General features: G+C 42.0%; 1 protein-coding gene across 5 annotated transcripts in view; it reads right to left on the reverse strand.

Moving 5' to 3' along the window:
- PAM (peptidylglycine alpha-amidating monooxygenase) overlaps nucleotides 1-18375 on the reverse strand; it is a 616313-nt gene that overhangs the window by 124237 nt on the left and 473701 nt on the right. For all 5 annotated transcript variants that reach the window (XM_033929183.1, XM_033929181.1, XM_033929180.1 and 2 more), the window contains 2 exons: nucleotides 13673-13802; nucleotides 6017-6133 (listed from right to left, as the gene is read on the reverse strand). In XM_033929183.1, the coding sequence (XP_033785074.1) occupies nucleotides 6017-6133; nucleotides 13673-13802 (247 nt within the window). The remainder of the gene's footprint in view (nucleotides 1-6016; nucleotides 6134-13672; nucleotides 13803-18375) is intronic.

Here is an 18375-nt window from a genome sequence, read left to right on the forward strand (position 1 = left end):
CCAGAGATTTGTTGAACAAGTCTTTAATAGGACTCGCCAGAACCTCTCTGAGCTCCCTTAGTATCCTGGGATGGATCCTGTCTGGTCCCATCGCTTTGTCCACCTTCAGTTTTTCAAGTTGCTCATAAACACCCTCCTCCGTGAACGGCGCAGAATCTACTCCATTTTCTTGTGTAACTTTGCCAGACAATCTCGGTCCTTCTCCAGGATAGACTACATTCACGTGGATAGAAGTTCCATCTTCTCTTTTCAGAGCAATCCATATCGCTTCTTCCTCTCCCCAGGTCCCTTGCATTTCGGTCGCTTGGATATTGATCTTTACATAGAGAGCTACTCCTCCACCTTTATGACCATCTCTGTCCTTCCTAAAAAGATTATATCCCGGTATGTTTGCATCCCATCCATGTGATTCACTGAACCATGTCTCTGTGATAGCGACAATATCCAGATCTGCCTCTAATATCAGGGCTTGCAGATCATGAACTTTGTTGCTTAGACTGTGAGCATTTGTGGTCATCGCTTTCCAGCGATAATCTCCTTTTTCGTATGGATTTTTGTGTCGTTTCACTTTCCGTTGCAATACTAAGAAATAAGTTGCTGATATTGCTTATGTTGCAATCTTTACTACTATCACATCTTTTCTTTTGCCGGGGGTAGTCTCTATAATTGTCCTTCGTACATACACCACCCCCACCTTCTAGTTTAAATGCCTAGAAAAATATTGTCTAAATTTCTCTGCAAGGTTTCTTTTTCCTGCTGTAGTAATATGTAGCCCATCAGTGCAATATAGCTTCTTGTCCTTCCATGTATTTCCCCATCCTCCTATGTACCTGAAGCGTTCTTGATGACACCAGGCTTTGAGCCATCTATTAAGAATTTAGGATGAGTACAGAGGACCACCTTGTCATGATGGAATAATGTGAAAGGTGGGTCTGCAACTAAAGCTTGGAGCTTGCTGACCCTTTGAGCAGACGTGAGAGCAATGAGAAAAACCACTTGCCAAGTGAGATATTTAAGGTGAGCTGAATCCATTGGTTAAAAAGGAGGCTTCATCAATTGAGCAAGAACAACATTGAGATCCCAAACCACTGGGGACAATTTGAGAGGTGGTTTGAGATTGAAAAGACCTGTTATCCTGCCGTTATATCGGGTGATGGTGCACCCGCATCTGGAGTACTGCGTCCAGTATTGGTCGCCGTACCTTAAGAAGGATATGGCAATACTCGAGAGGGTTCAGAAAAGAGCGATGCAATTGATAAAAGGTATGGAAAACCGTTCATATGCTGAAAGATTAGAGAAACTGGGGCTCTTTTCCTGGAGAAGTGGAGGCTTAGACGGGACATGATAAGAGACGTACAAGATTATGAAGGGCCTGGAGAAAGTGAATAGGGACAGATTCTTCAAACTCTTGAAAACTACAAGAACGAGAGGGCATTCGGAAAAATTAAGAGGGGACAGATTCAGAACCAATGTTAGGAAGTTCTTCTTCACCCAAAGGGTGGTGGACACCTGGAATGCGCTTCCAGAGGGTGTGATAGGACAAAGTATGCTATTGGGTTTCAAGACGGGATTAGATTATTTCCTTAAGAAAAAGGGGATTGAAGGGTATAGGTAGAGAATTACTGTACAGGTCCTAGACCTGATGGTCCACCGTGTGAGCAGACTGCTGGGCGCGATGGACATCTGGTCTGACCCAGCAGAGGCATTTCTTATGTTCTTATGTTCATAAATCTGGAAACCACAGGATGAACAGAGAGGGGTTTCCCTTTGATAGGCAAGCAGAATTGCATTGAGATGAACTCGAATGGATGTGGATTTGAGGCCTGATTGAGACAAATGGAACAGGTAATCCAATACTGAAGACAATGAGGTAGACTGAGGCTCCTTGTGATGAATGGTGCACCAAGCAGAAATTCTAGTCCATTTCTGATCTTGCACTGTCTAGTGGTAGGCTTCCTAGAAGTCTCTAAAACGTCCTGTACAGATTGAGAAAACTGTAGAGCGGTAGTTAAGTTGAGAGGTACCAAGCTGTCAGGTGTAGAAACTGCAGGTTGGGATGAAGTAGAGACCCCTGACTCTGTGTAAGCAGAGAGGGAAAAACTGGTAGAAGCAATGGCTCCCTGCTGCTGAGTTGAAGTAGAAGGGAGTACCAAGGTTGCCTGGGCCACCGAGGAGCTATCAGAATCATGGTGGCATGTTCCTATTTGAGGTTGAGAAGTGTTTTGAGAATGAGAGGGAATGGAGGGAACGCATAGAGAAACTGATTCGTCCATTCCAGTAGAAAAGCATCTGCCTCCAGTCGGTGAGGAGAGTATATCCTGGAGCAGAATTGAGGCAGCTTGTTGTTGTGGGGAGACACGAAGAGATCTATCTGAAGAGTCCCCCACTGAGAAAAAATGTAATGAAGAGGCGAGGAATTGAGTGCCCATTTGTGAGGTTGTAGAAGATGACTCAATCTGTCCACCAAACAGTTTTTCTCTCCTTAAATGTAGACAGCTTTGAGTAAGGTGCTGTGAAGGATTGCCCAATTCTACCCCTGTAGAGCTTCCTTGCAAAGAGGGAGAGATCCTGTTCCTCCCTTCATGTTGACATAGTACATGGCGACTTGGTTGCCTTCCGTATGAGGACTACCTGGTCTTGAAGAAGATGTTGAAAAGCTTTGAGAGCATTGAAAATCGCTCTAAGTTCCAACATATTGATGCGACACTGACGATCCATGCTGGACCAATGTCCTTGAGTACGGAGACCATCGAGATGAGCCCCCCCAAGCATAGGTCGAAGAATCTGTCATGAGGACCTTCTGATGAGGAGGTATTTGAAACAGTAAACCTCTGGAGAAATTGGAAGAGAGCATCCACCAGTGGAGAGACTGTCTCAATGAAGAAGTCACTCTGATGTGATGAGAGAATGGGTCGCAAGCCTGCGCCCACTGAAATGCCAGGGCCTACTGAGGAATTCTGAGGTGAAGTCTGGCAAAAGGAGTCACGTGAACTGTAGAAGCCATATGACCCAGGAGAACCATCATGTGTCTTGATGAAATTGTAGTCAAGGAAGACACTTTGTGGCAGAGATGAATGAGAGCATACTGACATTGTTGAGGAAGGAATGCTCTGAGCCGGACAGTGTCTAGAACAGCTCCAATGAACTGCAAAGTTTGAGAGGGTTGTAGCTGGCATTTGGGAAAGTTGATTTCAAATCCCAAGCTTTGTAGGAACCATGGAGCAAATGGTTCCGCAGAGCTGCTGCCACTACCACTAGACACTTGGTGAACACTCTTGGAGATGAAGCCAGACCAAAAGGTAGCACTCTGTACTGAAAATGCAGATTCCCACCCGAAATCTGAGGAATTGTTGAGAGGCTGGGTGAATGGGAATATAAATGTAAGCCTCTTTGAGATCTAGAGAACATAACCAATCGTTCTGATCTAGAAGGGGGTATAGAGATGTCAGAGACAGCATCCGAAATTTCTCTCTGACCAGAAATTTGTTGAGGGTTCTAAGGTCCAAAATAGGTTGCAGATCTCCCGTCTTCTTTGGAACTAGGACGTAATGGGAGTAAAACCCCCTGCTCTGCTGTTCCAGCGGAACCTCCTTGATGGCACGGAGACGAAGCAGAGCTTGAGCTTCCTGAAGAAGAAGGGCGGTCTGGGATGGAATGGAAGGTTACTCTTTTGGAGGCAGATTTAGAGGAACCTGGATGAAATGAAGAGAATATCCTTCCCTAATGATGGACAGCACCCAGAGATCTGATGTAATGATCTCCCAGCGGTGGTAAAAATGATGGAGATGACCTCCAATGGGAAAAGCAGAACAATGGAGGTTATGCTCTGTATTAGATGGTCAAAAAGGCTGAGAGTTCTTAGGCACAGCAGGAGTCTGAGGTTTCTGCTGCCTCTGCTACTGTTTGTGGTTGTTTCTTAGGAGGTGCTCTTGTAAAAGGAGCTGCTCTCTGTGGAAAACGCCTCTGATAAGATGGAAGATATATGAAGCCTTTAGAAGTAGAAGGCTTAGGACGAGTGATGGAAGCAAACGATTTTTCGTGTTCAAACAATCGTTTAGTAGCTGCCTCGATGGAGTCTCAAGAAGAGGATCTATGCCTCAATGAATGCTTCGATTGATGTGGAGAACCATACCTCGAACCAGGCAGGTCTCGAGAAAGTCCTGGATTTTTAAATAAAGATTTAGACTGGCGGACAACAAAGTTAAACATACTGGCACTATCTGATTATGTAATACTGGAATACTTATATTTTGAATGTCATGACCCTGATGTTTGGTGACATGTTTATGTCATAGATGGGAAAGTCAGAGTAGTGGTGGCCTGGGCGTTTAAACAGCTGAACGTAAAGGCAGGCCATTATAAAAAAAAAACCTCCTTTTGGATGTTTTTTTTATTTATAATGGACATTTTCACTGCTTCTACTTTCAACGTTTAAGGGCCTTAGGCCAAAAGGGGACTTAGACTTTTTTTTATTATGCCTCTCCACACCTGTTTGAAAAGTTTGTTTTTTTATTTTCATGAAAACTATTTGGATTATCTTTGTGTTTTATAATTGCCAGCCTGGCCATTCTGACTTAAGCCCAGTAAAAAGGTTGGATAAAAACTATTTTTCCTTTACACTGACTGTTTCGTATGGTGGTGATTTTTGGCTACTACAGCCAGTACTCCGGCTGGTCCTGGGCAAGCTCCCGGGCCAGTGCTTACTCCTAAAGGTTACCCCAGTTCCAGGGAAACGCACCAGTTTGGTCCCCACCAGCACCCTCTGCTGTCCTGACCTGAGGCCTGGTGGGCGACAGAGGGAGGAGAGACACACACATACATACTTACCCTGGAGCAAAGAAGGGGGGGGGAGAGAGAGAGCGAAAGACAGAGATATCCTGATCCAAAAAAGGGGAGAGAGAGAGAGAGAGTGACATCCTGGACCAAGGAAGGAGGCACAAAAATAGATTAAGACCCTGGACCAAGTAGGAAGAGAGAAGGAGGAGGGAGTAAAAGAAGAGATGCTGGACCATGGAGGGGGAGAAGACAGGGCTGGGAGTTATAGGAAGAAGGGAAGAGAAAAAAAAAAGACAAAGTGGATATGGGGAGGGGCAGGGAGATAGAGAAAAGATGCAGGGCATAGAAAAAGGGGAGGGACAGAGACACATAGGGAAATTCTGGACAAAGTAAGGCAGGTACACAGATGAGATAGTGAAAATGGAGAAAGGATAGGGACACAGAGGGAAGATGTTGGACAGAATTGATGGGGACAGAAAGGAGAGATAGATGGACATAAGCGAGAAATGAAATGTCAAAAGGACAGGAGACCCTAGCAAGAGTTATCAAAAACACAGAGAAAAGCAGGAGACACTGAGACCAAACCAATGCTCAGACAACAAATACAGAAATAAATATTTTTTGTTTCTGAATTTTTAAATTGTAATATACGTATAATGTTCTAGAAATTGCACTTCAATTTCTATTACTGTGGCAGGATTGTTTTTTTCAGGGTTTATTAACTAGAGCTCTGAAAGTGTCTTTATCCTCCCCCCCTATTCAGGAGACATGGTTTATAGGGGGGCTCATCCCAGTTTTTCCACCCAGGGTCCATTCAGTCCTAGCTACTCCTCTGGTCTACAGAGGGGAAAACTTGAAACAGCAACTGTTCTCTTGATAACTTCCAAAATTAGCTGGACAAACCTTCTGAATATAAAGCTCAGTGTGAATTCTGAACCGCTTTAGATGACAAACATTGGAATGGAGATATTGGCATTATTAAATAAGAATTAAGGCAAACAATGTCAAAATATATGGGTTTTAAATTATGCGGACTGCTGGGCACGATGGACCTCAGGTCTGACCCAGTGGAGGCATTGCTTATGCTTTTCATATATTGGTATTAAAAGCTCAACACTAAGAAATCCCTACATATGTACTGCTGCTGATCTGACTGCACTCTAAAGTAACTTTTAGTACTGATTAAATGGCATCTAGCACACATACTTGCATATTGGTAACAAGATCACATAAATCTTACAGATCTCTGCCAGTAGACTTGAGTATTGTAGAACTACTCGGATCTACCACAAGAATAGTGCTTTGTTCAATAGGTCCAATTCCTCGCTGTTGGTACACAAAGTTTCTGTCAAATGAACTGTTTTAAAAAAGGAAAGGAAATTTGAGAAGAGACAGATCTAAATGTCAAAAGTGCAAACCACAAATATGTATCCATATAAGTCAATAAAAGCACATTCATTGTACAAATATACATGAACAACCATTTTTACCCACCCAATGATTAATCAATAAAAATCAATAAAAACATAGATTCTTTGGAGAATAGAGAGATCAAAGAACATGTTTTAGCTATGATTCAGAAAACAAGCTCATAGCACATACATCAGAATTCTGAAAGCAGCATTTGAGAATATTCTTAAAATAATCACTTTCCATGTATATAAGACAGCATTGCAGTGTTTAACATTAGAGAATATCTACGTTCAGCTGCAAACCTGGCAGCTAACTTTTCAAAACAATTGGGGGTGCTATACTCAACTCAAATCACTTTACCCAAGACATGGAGAAGTTTGCTCTGTATCAGGTATGCTCAAGTGCTCAGGGTATCCACAGAGCTGCTCCTTGTGGCTCTGTGGAATAGCCAAGGGAGGTTTGTGGGATATATGGCTTCTCCACTTTGGAGTCAGGTCTACCTAGTTATTAGGAGCAGCCCAGGCCAGTGAAAAGATAACTGTAGATAGTGAATGTAAAATAAAACTCCACGAGTACAATACACAAGGCATTTGTTTATACAGGTTCAGTTGTATTCCAAGTGTCTGTATTAAGCATATTGCACACTAGAACTCTCAGTTGAGGTTTCTAGTCCATGACTCTCTCCTTCCCTCTTTTTAAAAAATCTTTTGTAGTTATGCTGATAATCTATTGTTTTCATTATTCTCTAATGAATTGCTTTTGAGATGTATGCTTACTACTGTATATGGTAAAGAGCAACCAAAATGAACCAATGATAGTATTAAGTGACAAAGATATCAAAGTTACTCATCCTAAATTGTACCCTATATACAACTGAAGAGACTTTAAAACAGGAGTAATATGAGCAAATTTAGGCACACCAATAATTAACCTCACACTGCTTTCTGTATAATCTGCAGAGCCCAAAACAGAGTTGATACCATTCACAAATAAAGTGAATTGCAGTAATCAATTTTAGTTAGAACCAGGCTCTGCACCACCTTTCTAAAATCAGACACAAGCAGTATTGGTTTTAACTTACTTAAAGTCAAAGCTGAAAAAAGTCAGAGTCCAAAAATACACTTGCACTCCTAATGTGATGTTTCACAACAATCTCCACATTCTGATATCTAATCTCAGTAGGTAAAGCAGGGCCCAAATATCTACCCACATATACAACTCCGGTCTTTGACAAATTCAACACCAACTTGCTATATGTCAAAATATCCACTCAATGATCTTATCCAAAAATATTCTCAGTTGCAAACTGGGTTCCATGTCCCACTCCTGCATTGGAAAAAAACTGCAGATCATCAGCATACATTCAGTATGAGACCTGCCTGTTTATGACAAAAGATATCACCAAACATGGTTATAGTTATGTCATCTAAAATATATACAGTATACTCAAACAGTATATATTCAAATAATACCAGTGTGTTTAACATTGATGTTCACCAATCTCTTTGTTTAAATCATATGAGGCTACTAAATCCAACATTGTCCTTGATATTACAAACCTACATTAATGTTTCCACCATGAATATCTGGGACAATCACTTCCTAAACACTAAAAAAGAGGTCAGTATTTGAATGCACCGTTAAAGGCAGGGGTAGGGAACTCCAGTCCTTGAGAGCCGTATTCCAGTCGGGTTTTCAGGATTTCCCCAATGAATATGCATGAGATCTATTTGCATGCACTGCTTTCAATGCATATTCATTGGGTAAATCCTGAAAATCTGACCGGAATACTGCTCTCGAGGACCGGAGTTCCCTACCCCTGGTTAAAGGGGAAGGGAATGGGACTTGTATACTGCTTTTTTGTGGTTACACATTCAAAGCGATTTAAATATACAGTATACAGGCTACTTATTTTGTACAGGTTACTTATTTTGTACTTGGGGCAAAGGAGGATTCAGTGACTTATCCAGGTTCACAAGGAGCAGCCCTGGGATTCGATCTCACAACATCAGGCTATTAAGGCAGAAGCTCTACCACTAGGCCACTCCTAGTGAATCATCTTCTACAATAGGGACACTTTTTTCAATACTTATATTTTAGTGTGTTGCAAGTGGTTGTCCCACATATTTGTGCTGGTGACATTAATGTAGTTTTATTATAGCATGAACAGATTCAGATTTATGGTATGAATTCAGTAGCTCTATATGGATTTTTAAATAAAGATTTAGACTGGCAGACAACAATGTTAAACATACTGGCACTATCTGATTATGTAATACTGGAATACTGATATTTTGAATGTCATGACCCTGATGTTTGGTGACATGTTTATGTCATAGATGGGAAAGTCAAAGTTGAAATATGGCTGCAGAATGCTGCCAGCTGAGCCATTAAAGATGAAAAGAGTATTCCGCATGAAGCTGCAACAAAGTACGAGACAAAGTGGATGCAGAGGGCTTTTGGAAGAAGTTACTGAACTGTAAACTGCTGTCTACAGGTAGGTACAGGTTTTTTTCTGTTTGGTATACAAGGACTGGATTAATGGAGACAGAAAATGTAAAACTTTTTATATGGATTTTTGTTTTTGATTATAAACAACAACATTTTTATTTTGAACATAAATAATGCTTTTTTGATGAACACATTTGGAAGAGTACTTGATTGAAAAGTATACACAAGGGTCTAAACTATAGAGAATATATTTTAATTAGTCCCTTGACCTGGATTCACATATGCACACTATAGATTTCTGATAATTTTCAGAAAACCAGTAGGACCTTTGGATATAAAAATTTTGTTACTGTAATTACTATTGATGAAGCTGAATAGACCCATTTTTGTTGATGCGATTTTTTTGCAGCTTACTGTGGGACCTTCACATATACCCATTCTTTCTTTGGTCAAATTGCCTTCATTAATATCAGCAGAATTCTCAATTGCTTGAGGTCGTATCAGCTCAAAGGATTAGCACAGGAACTGAGTTTTTCCCCCCTAATAGCTACAACTGAAATTTAATAAGGACATGCAAAGTGATATCGCTGCTCTTTGAGAGTCTGCCACCTGCTTGTGACCTGTATTGGCCACTAACTGAAACAGCATACTGGGCTACATGGACCTTTGGTCTGACCCAGTACAGTAATTCTTATGCTCTTATGTTTACCAGCTGAGCTCTGATCAGCAGGCTAGGATGTTCCAAATTCAGAACCAGGAGACTGAAATTCATATCAAAGTACCTCATCATATAGTCACATGCTAAATGATGGCAGCAGTAAATGAGAGTAAGAAGTTATATGGATGCAGAAAATAACTGAGAAGTGTTGGCAGGGCAGTATAGAGAAATGTCCCATATCCCATATTACTCTTCCATTCTTTGGATAAACTGACAACCTCACAAACTATTCTGAAACCTTTTCAAAACATTATGGGGACCAGTGGCGTACCTAGGGTATGTGGCACCCGGGGCCCATCATTTTTTGACACCCCCCCCCCCATGTAAAAAAATATTTTTTGTAATGACCATGAAACGGAATAAATGGTCAGAATAGAAACAGGCAGTGAAAATTTTCTTATATTCCAAACATAACATAACATAAATTATGTCTGAATTGTCATGACATCAGAAGTACATATGGAGTAGTTGCAGGTGATGCTTGGGACAGTTCTGATTGTGTTAGTTCGGTTTTATGTGTTTTTTGAATAGAAGGGTTTTTATTTCTTTTTGAAGGTTTTGCAGTCTGTGGTCGATGTCAATTGGTTGTAGAGTTGGGGGTCGAGTGTTGCAGCTCGAATGGCTAGGAGGTTGTCGAACAGTTTTTTTCTTTTGACGTTTTTGGTTGGAGGGTGTGTTAATGGTGCGTGAGTTCTCCTATGTCTGTTTGAAGTGGATTGAATTATTATTATTATTAGCTGAAGAAATTAGTAAACCCCCCCCCATTCCACACACATTAATTCTCTTCCATTTTTGTTCCCATTATAAAAAACACTGATAAGTTCCCAGAAAAAAAATACATTAAAATAAGAAGTGAAAACAAAGGCCCCTACAGATGAGAACATAACATAAGAATAGCCTAACTGGGTCAGACCAATGGTCCATCATGCCCAGTAGCCCATTCTCATGGTAACCAATCCAGGACACTAATACCTGGTCAAAACCCAAAGAGTAGCAACATTCCATGCTACCGATCCAGGGCAAGCAGACACTTCTCCCATGTCTTAATAACAGATTATGGACTTTTCCTCCAGGAATTTGTCCAAATCTTTCTTAAAATCAGCTACACTATCTGCTTTTACCATAACTTCTGGCCACTTCATTTTTAAGTTTAGATCTTTCCTTTCAAACAGAGACCTTGCTAGATGTCAAATACAGCACAAGGTAACTTCACATGGACTTAGCTGTGCAGGAAATGTGAATCTCCTCATACACCCACCATATAGTGCAAAAATGTGCAAAGGTCTGTTTTTTTCTTTCGATCACTACATAGCCTAATGCCACACAAGCAGCGCTGTTACAAACATATTCTGTAGGTCAATGCTAAGGATAACAAAGTTTCCTTCCTTGGACCAGAAGGAGATAAACCACTGGAAGAGATCCCAAAACAACACCCAAAGACCCACTCAGTGTGTGAACCAGTTGAGTGGAGTGGACTAACTGGGGGGTGGAAATGGGCCCGGAGTTTGCTCAGCAGAATTTCCCAGACCACCTCTTCCTCTCAACACATTGACACGCTGCCACCACCACCACTAGGAACACCTCACTGGGTAGGCCAGCTATGCTATAAACTTTATAAAACACATTATTATATTTTCTTATAAAGCACATATTTTAACTGAACTCTCTGACATCCTCAGCCTTTCCATTCACAAAAATAGAAGGAAGAAAAGTTCCCATTTCCTGCTGTCTCATGTCCCCGGCCTATACAATATTTTTTTTCTGCAGACCCTTCAAAAGTCTGACCAAATCCTCGTTTCACTTGCATTATAAAGTACTGAGGATGCCATCTCTCCCCAATCCCAGGTCCTAAAGTCTAAGACAGTAGCGCAAACTAATGCTGCCAGATACAGGAAAAAAATTTTTGATTCGATTCAGCCCTATTGAATTGGTTTTTCAATTCGATTTTCCTGCCCAGTTGGGTGATTTTTTTTCAAAACTCCTGGTGGGTTTTATAGCTTTTTCACCCCCTTTGGCTTCTCCTAACTACACTGGCGCTGTGGTGTAAATAAAATAAAGAAACAAAAAGGACTTTTCCTCTCTCTGTTAAATCCTAGCTCACGTTTGCAGTCCAACACCAGCTCTGGCAGGATACACATTTCAAATCTGACATATTATAATCACAAAACAGAAAATAAAATTAATTTTTCTACCTTTTGTTGTCTGGTTATATTTCAAATCTTTTTGGTCCAAGGCTCTGGTTTTCTTCTGATAACTTGCTTGCCAGGGTCTCCTTCTTTCTGCATGCTAACCATCCATCTGCCAACTCTGTCCTCCCTTTCCATTTCCCTTCCCTTCCCAGGAAGTCTGGTATCTTTCCTTTTTTTCATCTCCCTCCACAGATCCACCTTTTCTTAAATACCCTTTCATCCGGCATCTCTCCCTCCTTCCCCACCACCCCAGAGTCCACCATCTCTCCCTTTCTTTTCCTAATTACCCTCCTATACAGTATCTCTATCCCTCCTCCACACCATCCCTTGTGTCCAATTTCTCTCCCTTTCTGTTCCTTCCCTCCCTAAATCCCATGGTCCATCATCTCTCTCCCTCTCCTCTATTTTCAGACCCATTATTTCTTCCCCCCCCCCAAAGTTTGGCATATGCACGTCTCTTTGAACACCCCCTTCCCTCCGTGTACTTCTAAATCATGGTCCCCCCCAAAGGCCTGTCCCCCCTTAAAGGTCTGCCTGTCCCCCCTTGAAGGCCTGCACCCCCCTTGAAGGCCTGTCCCATCCCCTTGTAGGCCTGTCCCCCCCTTGAAGGCCTGCCTGCCTTTCCCCCCTTGAAGGCCTGTCCCCCCCCCTTGAAGGCCTGCACCCCCTTGAAGGTCTGCACCCCCCCAAAGGCATACACCCCCCCCGAAGGCCTGCACCCCCCCTGAAGGCCTGCCTGCCCCCCTTGAAGGTCTGCACACCCCCCCCGAAGGCCTGTCCCCCCTTGAAGGCCTGCCTGCTTGTCACCCCCTCCCCCTTGAAAGCCTGCCTGCCTGCCCGCCCGCCCGCCCCACCCTGAAGGCCTGATGCCCCGAACCACCCCGAAGGACCGCTCGCCCCCCTGGCCTCCCCGCACCACCTATGAAGCAGCCGCAGCAGGATCGCGAAGTCAGCATCAGCGATCCCTGCGCTGCTTTCTGCGCCACGGTCCCGCCCCTCCTCTGACGTCAGAGGAGGGGCGGGATCGCAGCGCAGGGATCGCTGACGCTGACTTCGCGATCCTGCTGCGGGCTTCTTCACAGGTGGTGCAGGAAGGTCAGTGGGGCGAGCGGTCCTTCGGGGGTGGGGGGGACTGAACGGCAAGGCCGGGAGCACCCCCTTAGGGCTGGCACCCGGGGCGCACCGCCCCCCCCCCCCCCGCCCCCCCCTAGGTACGTCACTGATGGGGACCATTTACTAAACTGTGTTAAGCAGTTAGCATGGGTATTACCGTACGGTAGCTGTTAGCACAGACTCATACTAACAGCTATCGCATGCTGAAACCAGCCAGCAAACTGCTTAGTATGGGTAGGATCCAGACGACTTATTGGTGAAGATGTGGAGTACATGTTAGTTGTCAGGAATGCCAACAGCGCAAGTGCCCTTAATGCTACCTCAAATCAGGAAGCACAGCAACTACCCTTAAGAGGAAGAGGAGGAAGAAGAAAAAGAAAACGAAGACATTACAGCCAGGGAAACTCCAGGGAAACTCCCTCCATTCACTCAGCCACCCCACTGTATTCCCCCCTCCCAACTATTTATATATGATCCAAGTCCACGTACACCGATAAGGCCCTCCATTAAGATGAGGCCCCTCCCAATTTACTGAAGCCATACATCTCTGGTAGTCTAGTGTGCTGGGTAAAAATGATCTTTAGCTCCTGATCCATCTGAGGCTTGAATTCAGACTGACAGCGCTGACCTCTAGTGGTAGCCTTGCAGTACTACTGCAAGGGGGGTGAATCTGGCAAATAGGGACCTTGTAACAGGGAGTTATTGGGGGGAGGGGTGCTTAAATCATGTGTAAAGTGTCACAGTAGGGCTGAGTGAATGAGGAAGGGAATTTCCTAGCCATAGCTTTGATGATAAAATGTACAGCTGGGGACCTACATTACATGTATTGTCAGGTAGTGTGGCAGCACCCACACTGTCTGCTGATACATTTAACATTGGCCCAGGTATTATAAATGTAGGACGGATGTTTGCCACATCCCCTGAATTTACCATGCCTTAAGTTTTGTACTTAAGGCACCTTAATAAACATGCCCCTAAGATTCGGTATATGTTCCATCAATATTCGACTTACTTCTGGTCCCATATGTGATCTCCTCTGTGGAAAATAACTAAATTATTATTAGGATCTAGAGCCAACCCAGAAACTTGACCCAGATTCAGCTTTACTCCCTGCCAATCTACATCTTCTTCTAGATGGAAACCTACAAAACAGATAAAGCAAAGATTTCATTAGCAGATGTAAAAACCTTTTTGGAAATTGCACACTCTTATGCTGTGCTGGTGGTTCACATACAATTTAAGCCAAATGAATTATTAATGGTAAATTCATTACAGTATATGTTTAAAGACCACATACTTTGGTGCAAGAAAACTGAGGGTCATTTTTGATAGTGCTTCTAAGTCTGACTTGGACATCCTGAGAAGTGTGTCCAAAATTCAGATGCCGAAACCACTAGACATTCATCTTTTTTCGTAAATCACCTATTTAGATGTCTTGGTCTACAGCAGTGGTCTCAAACTCAAACCATTTGCAGGGCCACATTTTGGATTTGTAGGTACTTGGAGGGCCTCAGAAAAAAAATAGTTAATGTCTTATTAAAGAAATGACAATTTTGCATGAGGTAAAACTCTTTATTTTATTTAATTCAATTTCTATCCCATCCTCCCAGTAGCTCAGAATGGGTTACAAGATTTATAGTTTATAAATCTTTCCTTTTGGCTAAGTCCTAATAATAATATTGTAATTTATAGCTAGAGACATAAGATCAAGAAACTTTTATTTTGCTTTTGTGATTATGATAAACATACTGAGGGCCTCAAAATAGTACCTGGCGGGCTGCATGTGGCCCCCGGGCCGCGAGTTTGAGACCACTGGTCTACAGGATGTCAAACTAACTTTTTGGGACATTTTTGACTATAAAAACATCCAAGTTGAAAATGTCCAAACCCAAGCCATTTGGGCATAGGAGGGGCCACCATTTGTACTACACTGGCCACACAGACATGCCAGCAGAACAAATGGTGCACCTAAGACGGTACTGCTATGAACTTCACATAAAGGGTATCAGGTACACATCTCACCACAAATCCCTCATAATGTCTGTTGAGTCCTCCAAAACTCCCCCCAAACCCACTATTCACACCTGTCTACACCCCAATAGACCTTACAGAAACATAACATAGAAACATGATGGCAGATAAAGGCCAAATAGCCCATCCAGTATGCTCATCCACCTTAAACATTATCTCTTCCTCTCTCTGAGAGATCCCATGTACTTATCCTATGCCTGCAGACACAGTCACTGTCTCCACCACCTCTTCCGGGAGACTGTTCCATGCATCTACCACCCCTTCTATAAAAAAAGTATTATCTTAGATTACTCCTGAGCCTATCACCTCTTAACTTCATCCTATGACCTCTCATTCTAGAGATTCCTTTCAAATGGCTGCAAGGGTCACCTATATGGCAATACAATAGGATTGGGGGGGGGGGGGTTGGTGGCCTCATACTTTCTATTATAAATGTGGTAGGTAGAGTGTGATATTGGCCTGGATCCCCCTCTCTATGGTTTACCACACCATCCACTAGGTTACTCTAGACACCTGCTTGCTGTTCTACTAGGCTTTCCCATATCAGATGCTGCTGTTCTAGAGACGGGTATGTACTGTTTTATTCAGATATTTAGGGGGTTAGAGGGGGTCAGTGACCAGTGGGGATGTTGGGGAGGTTTCTGACTTAATCTCTCCAGTGGTCATCAGTTTGGGTACCTCTGCAGCACTTAGACGCTTCAAAAACAGGTCTAGCTCTGGACATCTAAATTGTATCCTGGACATCTTGGGAAAAGTTTCATCACCATTGCAAGAAGTCCACGTGCTAAGCATACCCAAAGCCTGCCCATAATATGCATTCAACATGTCCCCTTGAACTTTGGACGCTCAGTGGGAAAAAAGTCTACCAAGATGTCTAGAAAGATGGCTTTCAAACTTGGCACTTAGACATCTTGGCAAGAAAAATGTCCCAAGTGATGATTTAAGCTGGGTTTAAAAAAAAAGATTATTTATTTATAGTTTCAAATTAAATATCAAGCATTATAACTTGTACAGAAATAAATAAAGCCTGTGAACATATGCCAATAAAATTTCCACTTTAACAGTAAAAATAATAATGAAGAAAACAAAAACATAGGTTTAACTTTACTCAAGTCCTCAAATAAGATCCAAGATGTAACACTTGGTGAGAAAACAAAGAAATATACAATAAACAATCAAGGCTTATAGCTGAGAGCAAAATGTATCTATCAATCAATGAGCTCATGATTTTTCTTTCTCCAAATGGGAAAGTAACAAAAAGGTAGTTAACTGAAAAGGTTCAAAGAATACATACTTGTTTGCTTGGTGATACACAATACACTTACAGGCGTGTCACAAATAAAATGTAGCCCCTAAAGCTAAAACTCCTGGCTTAAGAAGAAGAAAATCACGCCTACGCTTCTGCATCTCACGTGACAAATCAGGGAACATTTGTATTTTATAGCCAAGAAATCCTTTCTGCCTATTCTTAAAAAAATAGTCTCAAAATACACGCCTTGTCAGATTGAAGAGCTACTGATATTATTAATGTTGCTGGAATTGCAATTTCTTTATCTGAAGTCTCAAGCAATGCTGACTGCTGTATTGCTATGCCACTTGATTAGTACTGGAACATCAAATTTATCACTTGTAATACTAAATATACTGCACTCTTATCGGGTATTATATAGCTATATGTAGACTACCTAACATACTTGTAACTACATATGTAGAATCTTTTTGTGTGGACTTTCGAACTACAGTTGGGCACTAAAATAGTCCCACTGCTAAACTCTTCATCAGTCCACTTTTTATTTTTATTGAAAATGCCACTCTATTCTTGTTTAATCTTCTGAGTAAATCTTCAATTTCATATAGCTTTATTTATCTTCAATTCTCAATCATACTTAATAGTGCAATAATTAATATAAAATTTATTTGAATTAATTTGAATCACTTAGCTCTGAGTATCGTTTTATTCTTTTAGTCTCCTTTTCAAATATCATCAAAGCCACCTCTCCTGACATGCATGCTTCAATGAAACTTTCTTCAGGGTCGAGGGGAACATTTGAGGATGCTTTCTACTGGAATCAAAATAAAAAGTGGACTAATGAAGAGTTTAGCAGTAGGACTATTTTAGTGCCCAACTGTAGTCTGAAAGTCCACACAAAAAGATTCTACATATGTAGCTACAAGTATGTTAGGTAGTCTACATATAGCTATATAATACCTGATAAGAGTGCAGTATATTTAGTACTCCAAGGGATAATCAAGCAATGCTGAGACATCCAATGCTTCTTGGTTAGTAGTCTTTTGATGTTGAACTTTACTGCTAGAAGGTAAATAGTAAACCTGCGAGAATGGGAGAGGTTTCTCTGAAACTCCCAGGATTTACTGAAAATCTCTTTTAATCTTTTCCCTAAGAGTCATCGTAACGACCCTAGGGAAATTAATCAATCTTACGTTGTTACTACGAACACTATTCTCTAAAATTTCAATGTTCCTCCTAAGATTAATATTATTTTTAATTAATGTCTCTTGAATTTTTTTTAGAAGAAATTAAGTCTTGTTCAACATTCTGGATTTATGGCTTTACCAAAGTTAGCCACAAGATCACAGAGTGCCTCTAGTGTCACTTCATTGGGTTGTTAAATAATAGTTTGTTCCTGTTTGGTGAAAAAGTGCTCACCATATGATGGTTCCTCCTGTTGCTCCTCCGTAAGGGCTTGTCCAACACCCGCAGAAGAAACAGCTCCCTGTTGAAATGCCCCCACTTCTAAGCTCTCCGTTGTTACTGCACTTGCCTCGAGAAGAGGAAAAAACCCTCCCTCCGGGGTTTCCTCACTCTGTGGAGAGCTGGTAATCCGAGGCTGCGGGGGCAGTGCTCGTGAGTCGGGGCTTAAGGTCGTATCTGCCCCAAGGAGAGCTACTGCGTTCCCGCCCATGCTTGGCACCTCCAACAGGCACCTCTGACATTCCTAAAACATTTTGCATCCGCCGTAGACGATCCTCAATATTGCTGGCACGGACCCCTCCGGTGCGCCACGAGGCAACAGCGGTGCTCCGGCCACGTCGCTTAGGCATTTCAGGAAGGAAAAATTACTACCACAAAGTTTTTTTCCTGGATTTAAGCCGCAATCTTCCAAAGCGTGTTACTCAGTGTATCAAGCCTGCAGCCATCTTGGATCTAGGCTGTTTTTTTTTGGATGTGTTTATGTTTTGAAAATGAGACCCATAGCATACAACTTTTTTTATTTACCACAATTATAAAACATTAAGGCCATAATATTTTTTGAGTGAGCAACAGGACTACCACCTGATTTTAGACAATATTTTGTTTTCATACAGATCAACCTGCAAAATACTGTGTATTTCCACCAATATCATAGTTTATTCATATGAAAGAGAGGTACAGTTCTCCAGTTTGATTCCTGTCCTCCTGACGCAGCGAGTTAGTATCCTGAGAAACAAGGCTGCTTTTGTTGAGTTTATTGGATGGTACACTGCTGAAGATGGCCTGGATGGGAATTTTGGTGGAATGATTTTGGTCTTTGTTTCTCTGGAGTGTTGCTGCAGTATAGGAAATTTTTCTCCACTGCTTCATAGACCTTGCTCAGAGATCCCTGCCCAGAAAGTGACAGTTAACAGCTATTTGAGAACAGAAAAAACTGCTTTCATATATTGCTGTTTTTTGGGAGAGGTCAA

Source organism: Geotrypetes seraphini, chromosome 1 (genome assembly GCF_902459505.1).
Source record: "Geotrypetes seraphini chromosome 1, aGeoSer1.1, whole genome shotgun sequence".
Taxonomy (NCBI): domain Eukaryota; kingdom Metazoa; phylum Chordata; class Amphibia; order Gymnophiona; family Dermophiidae; genus Geotrypetes; species Geotrypetes seraphini.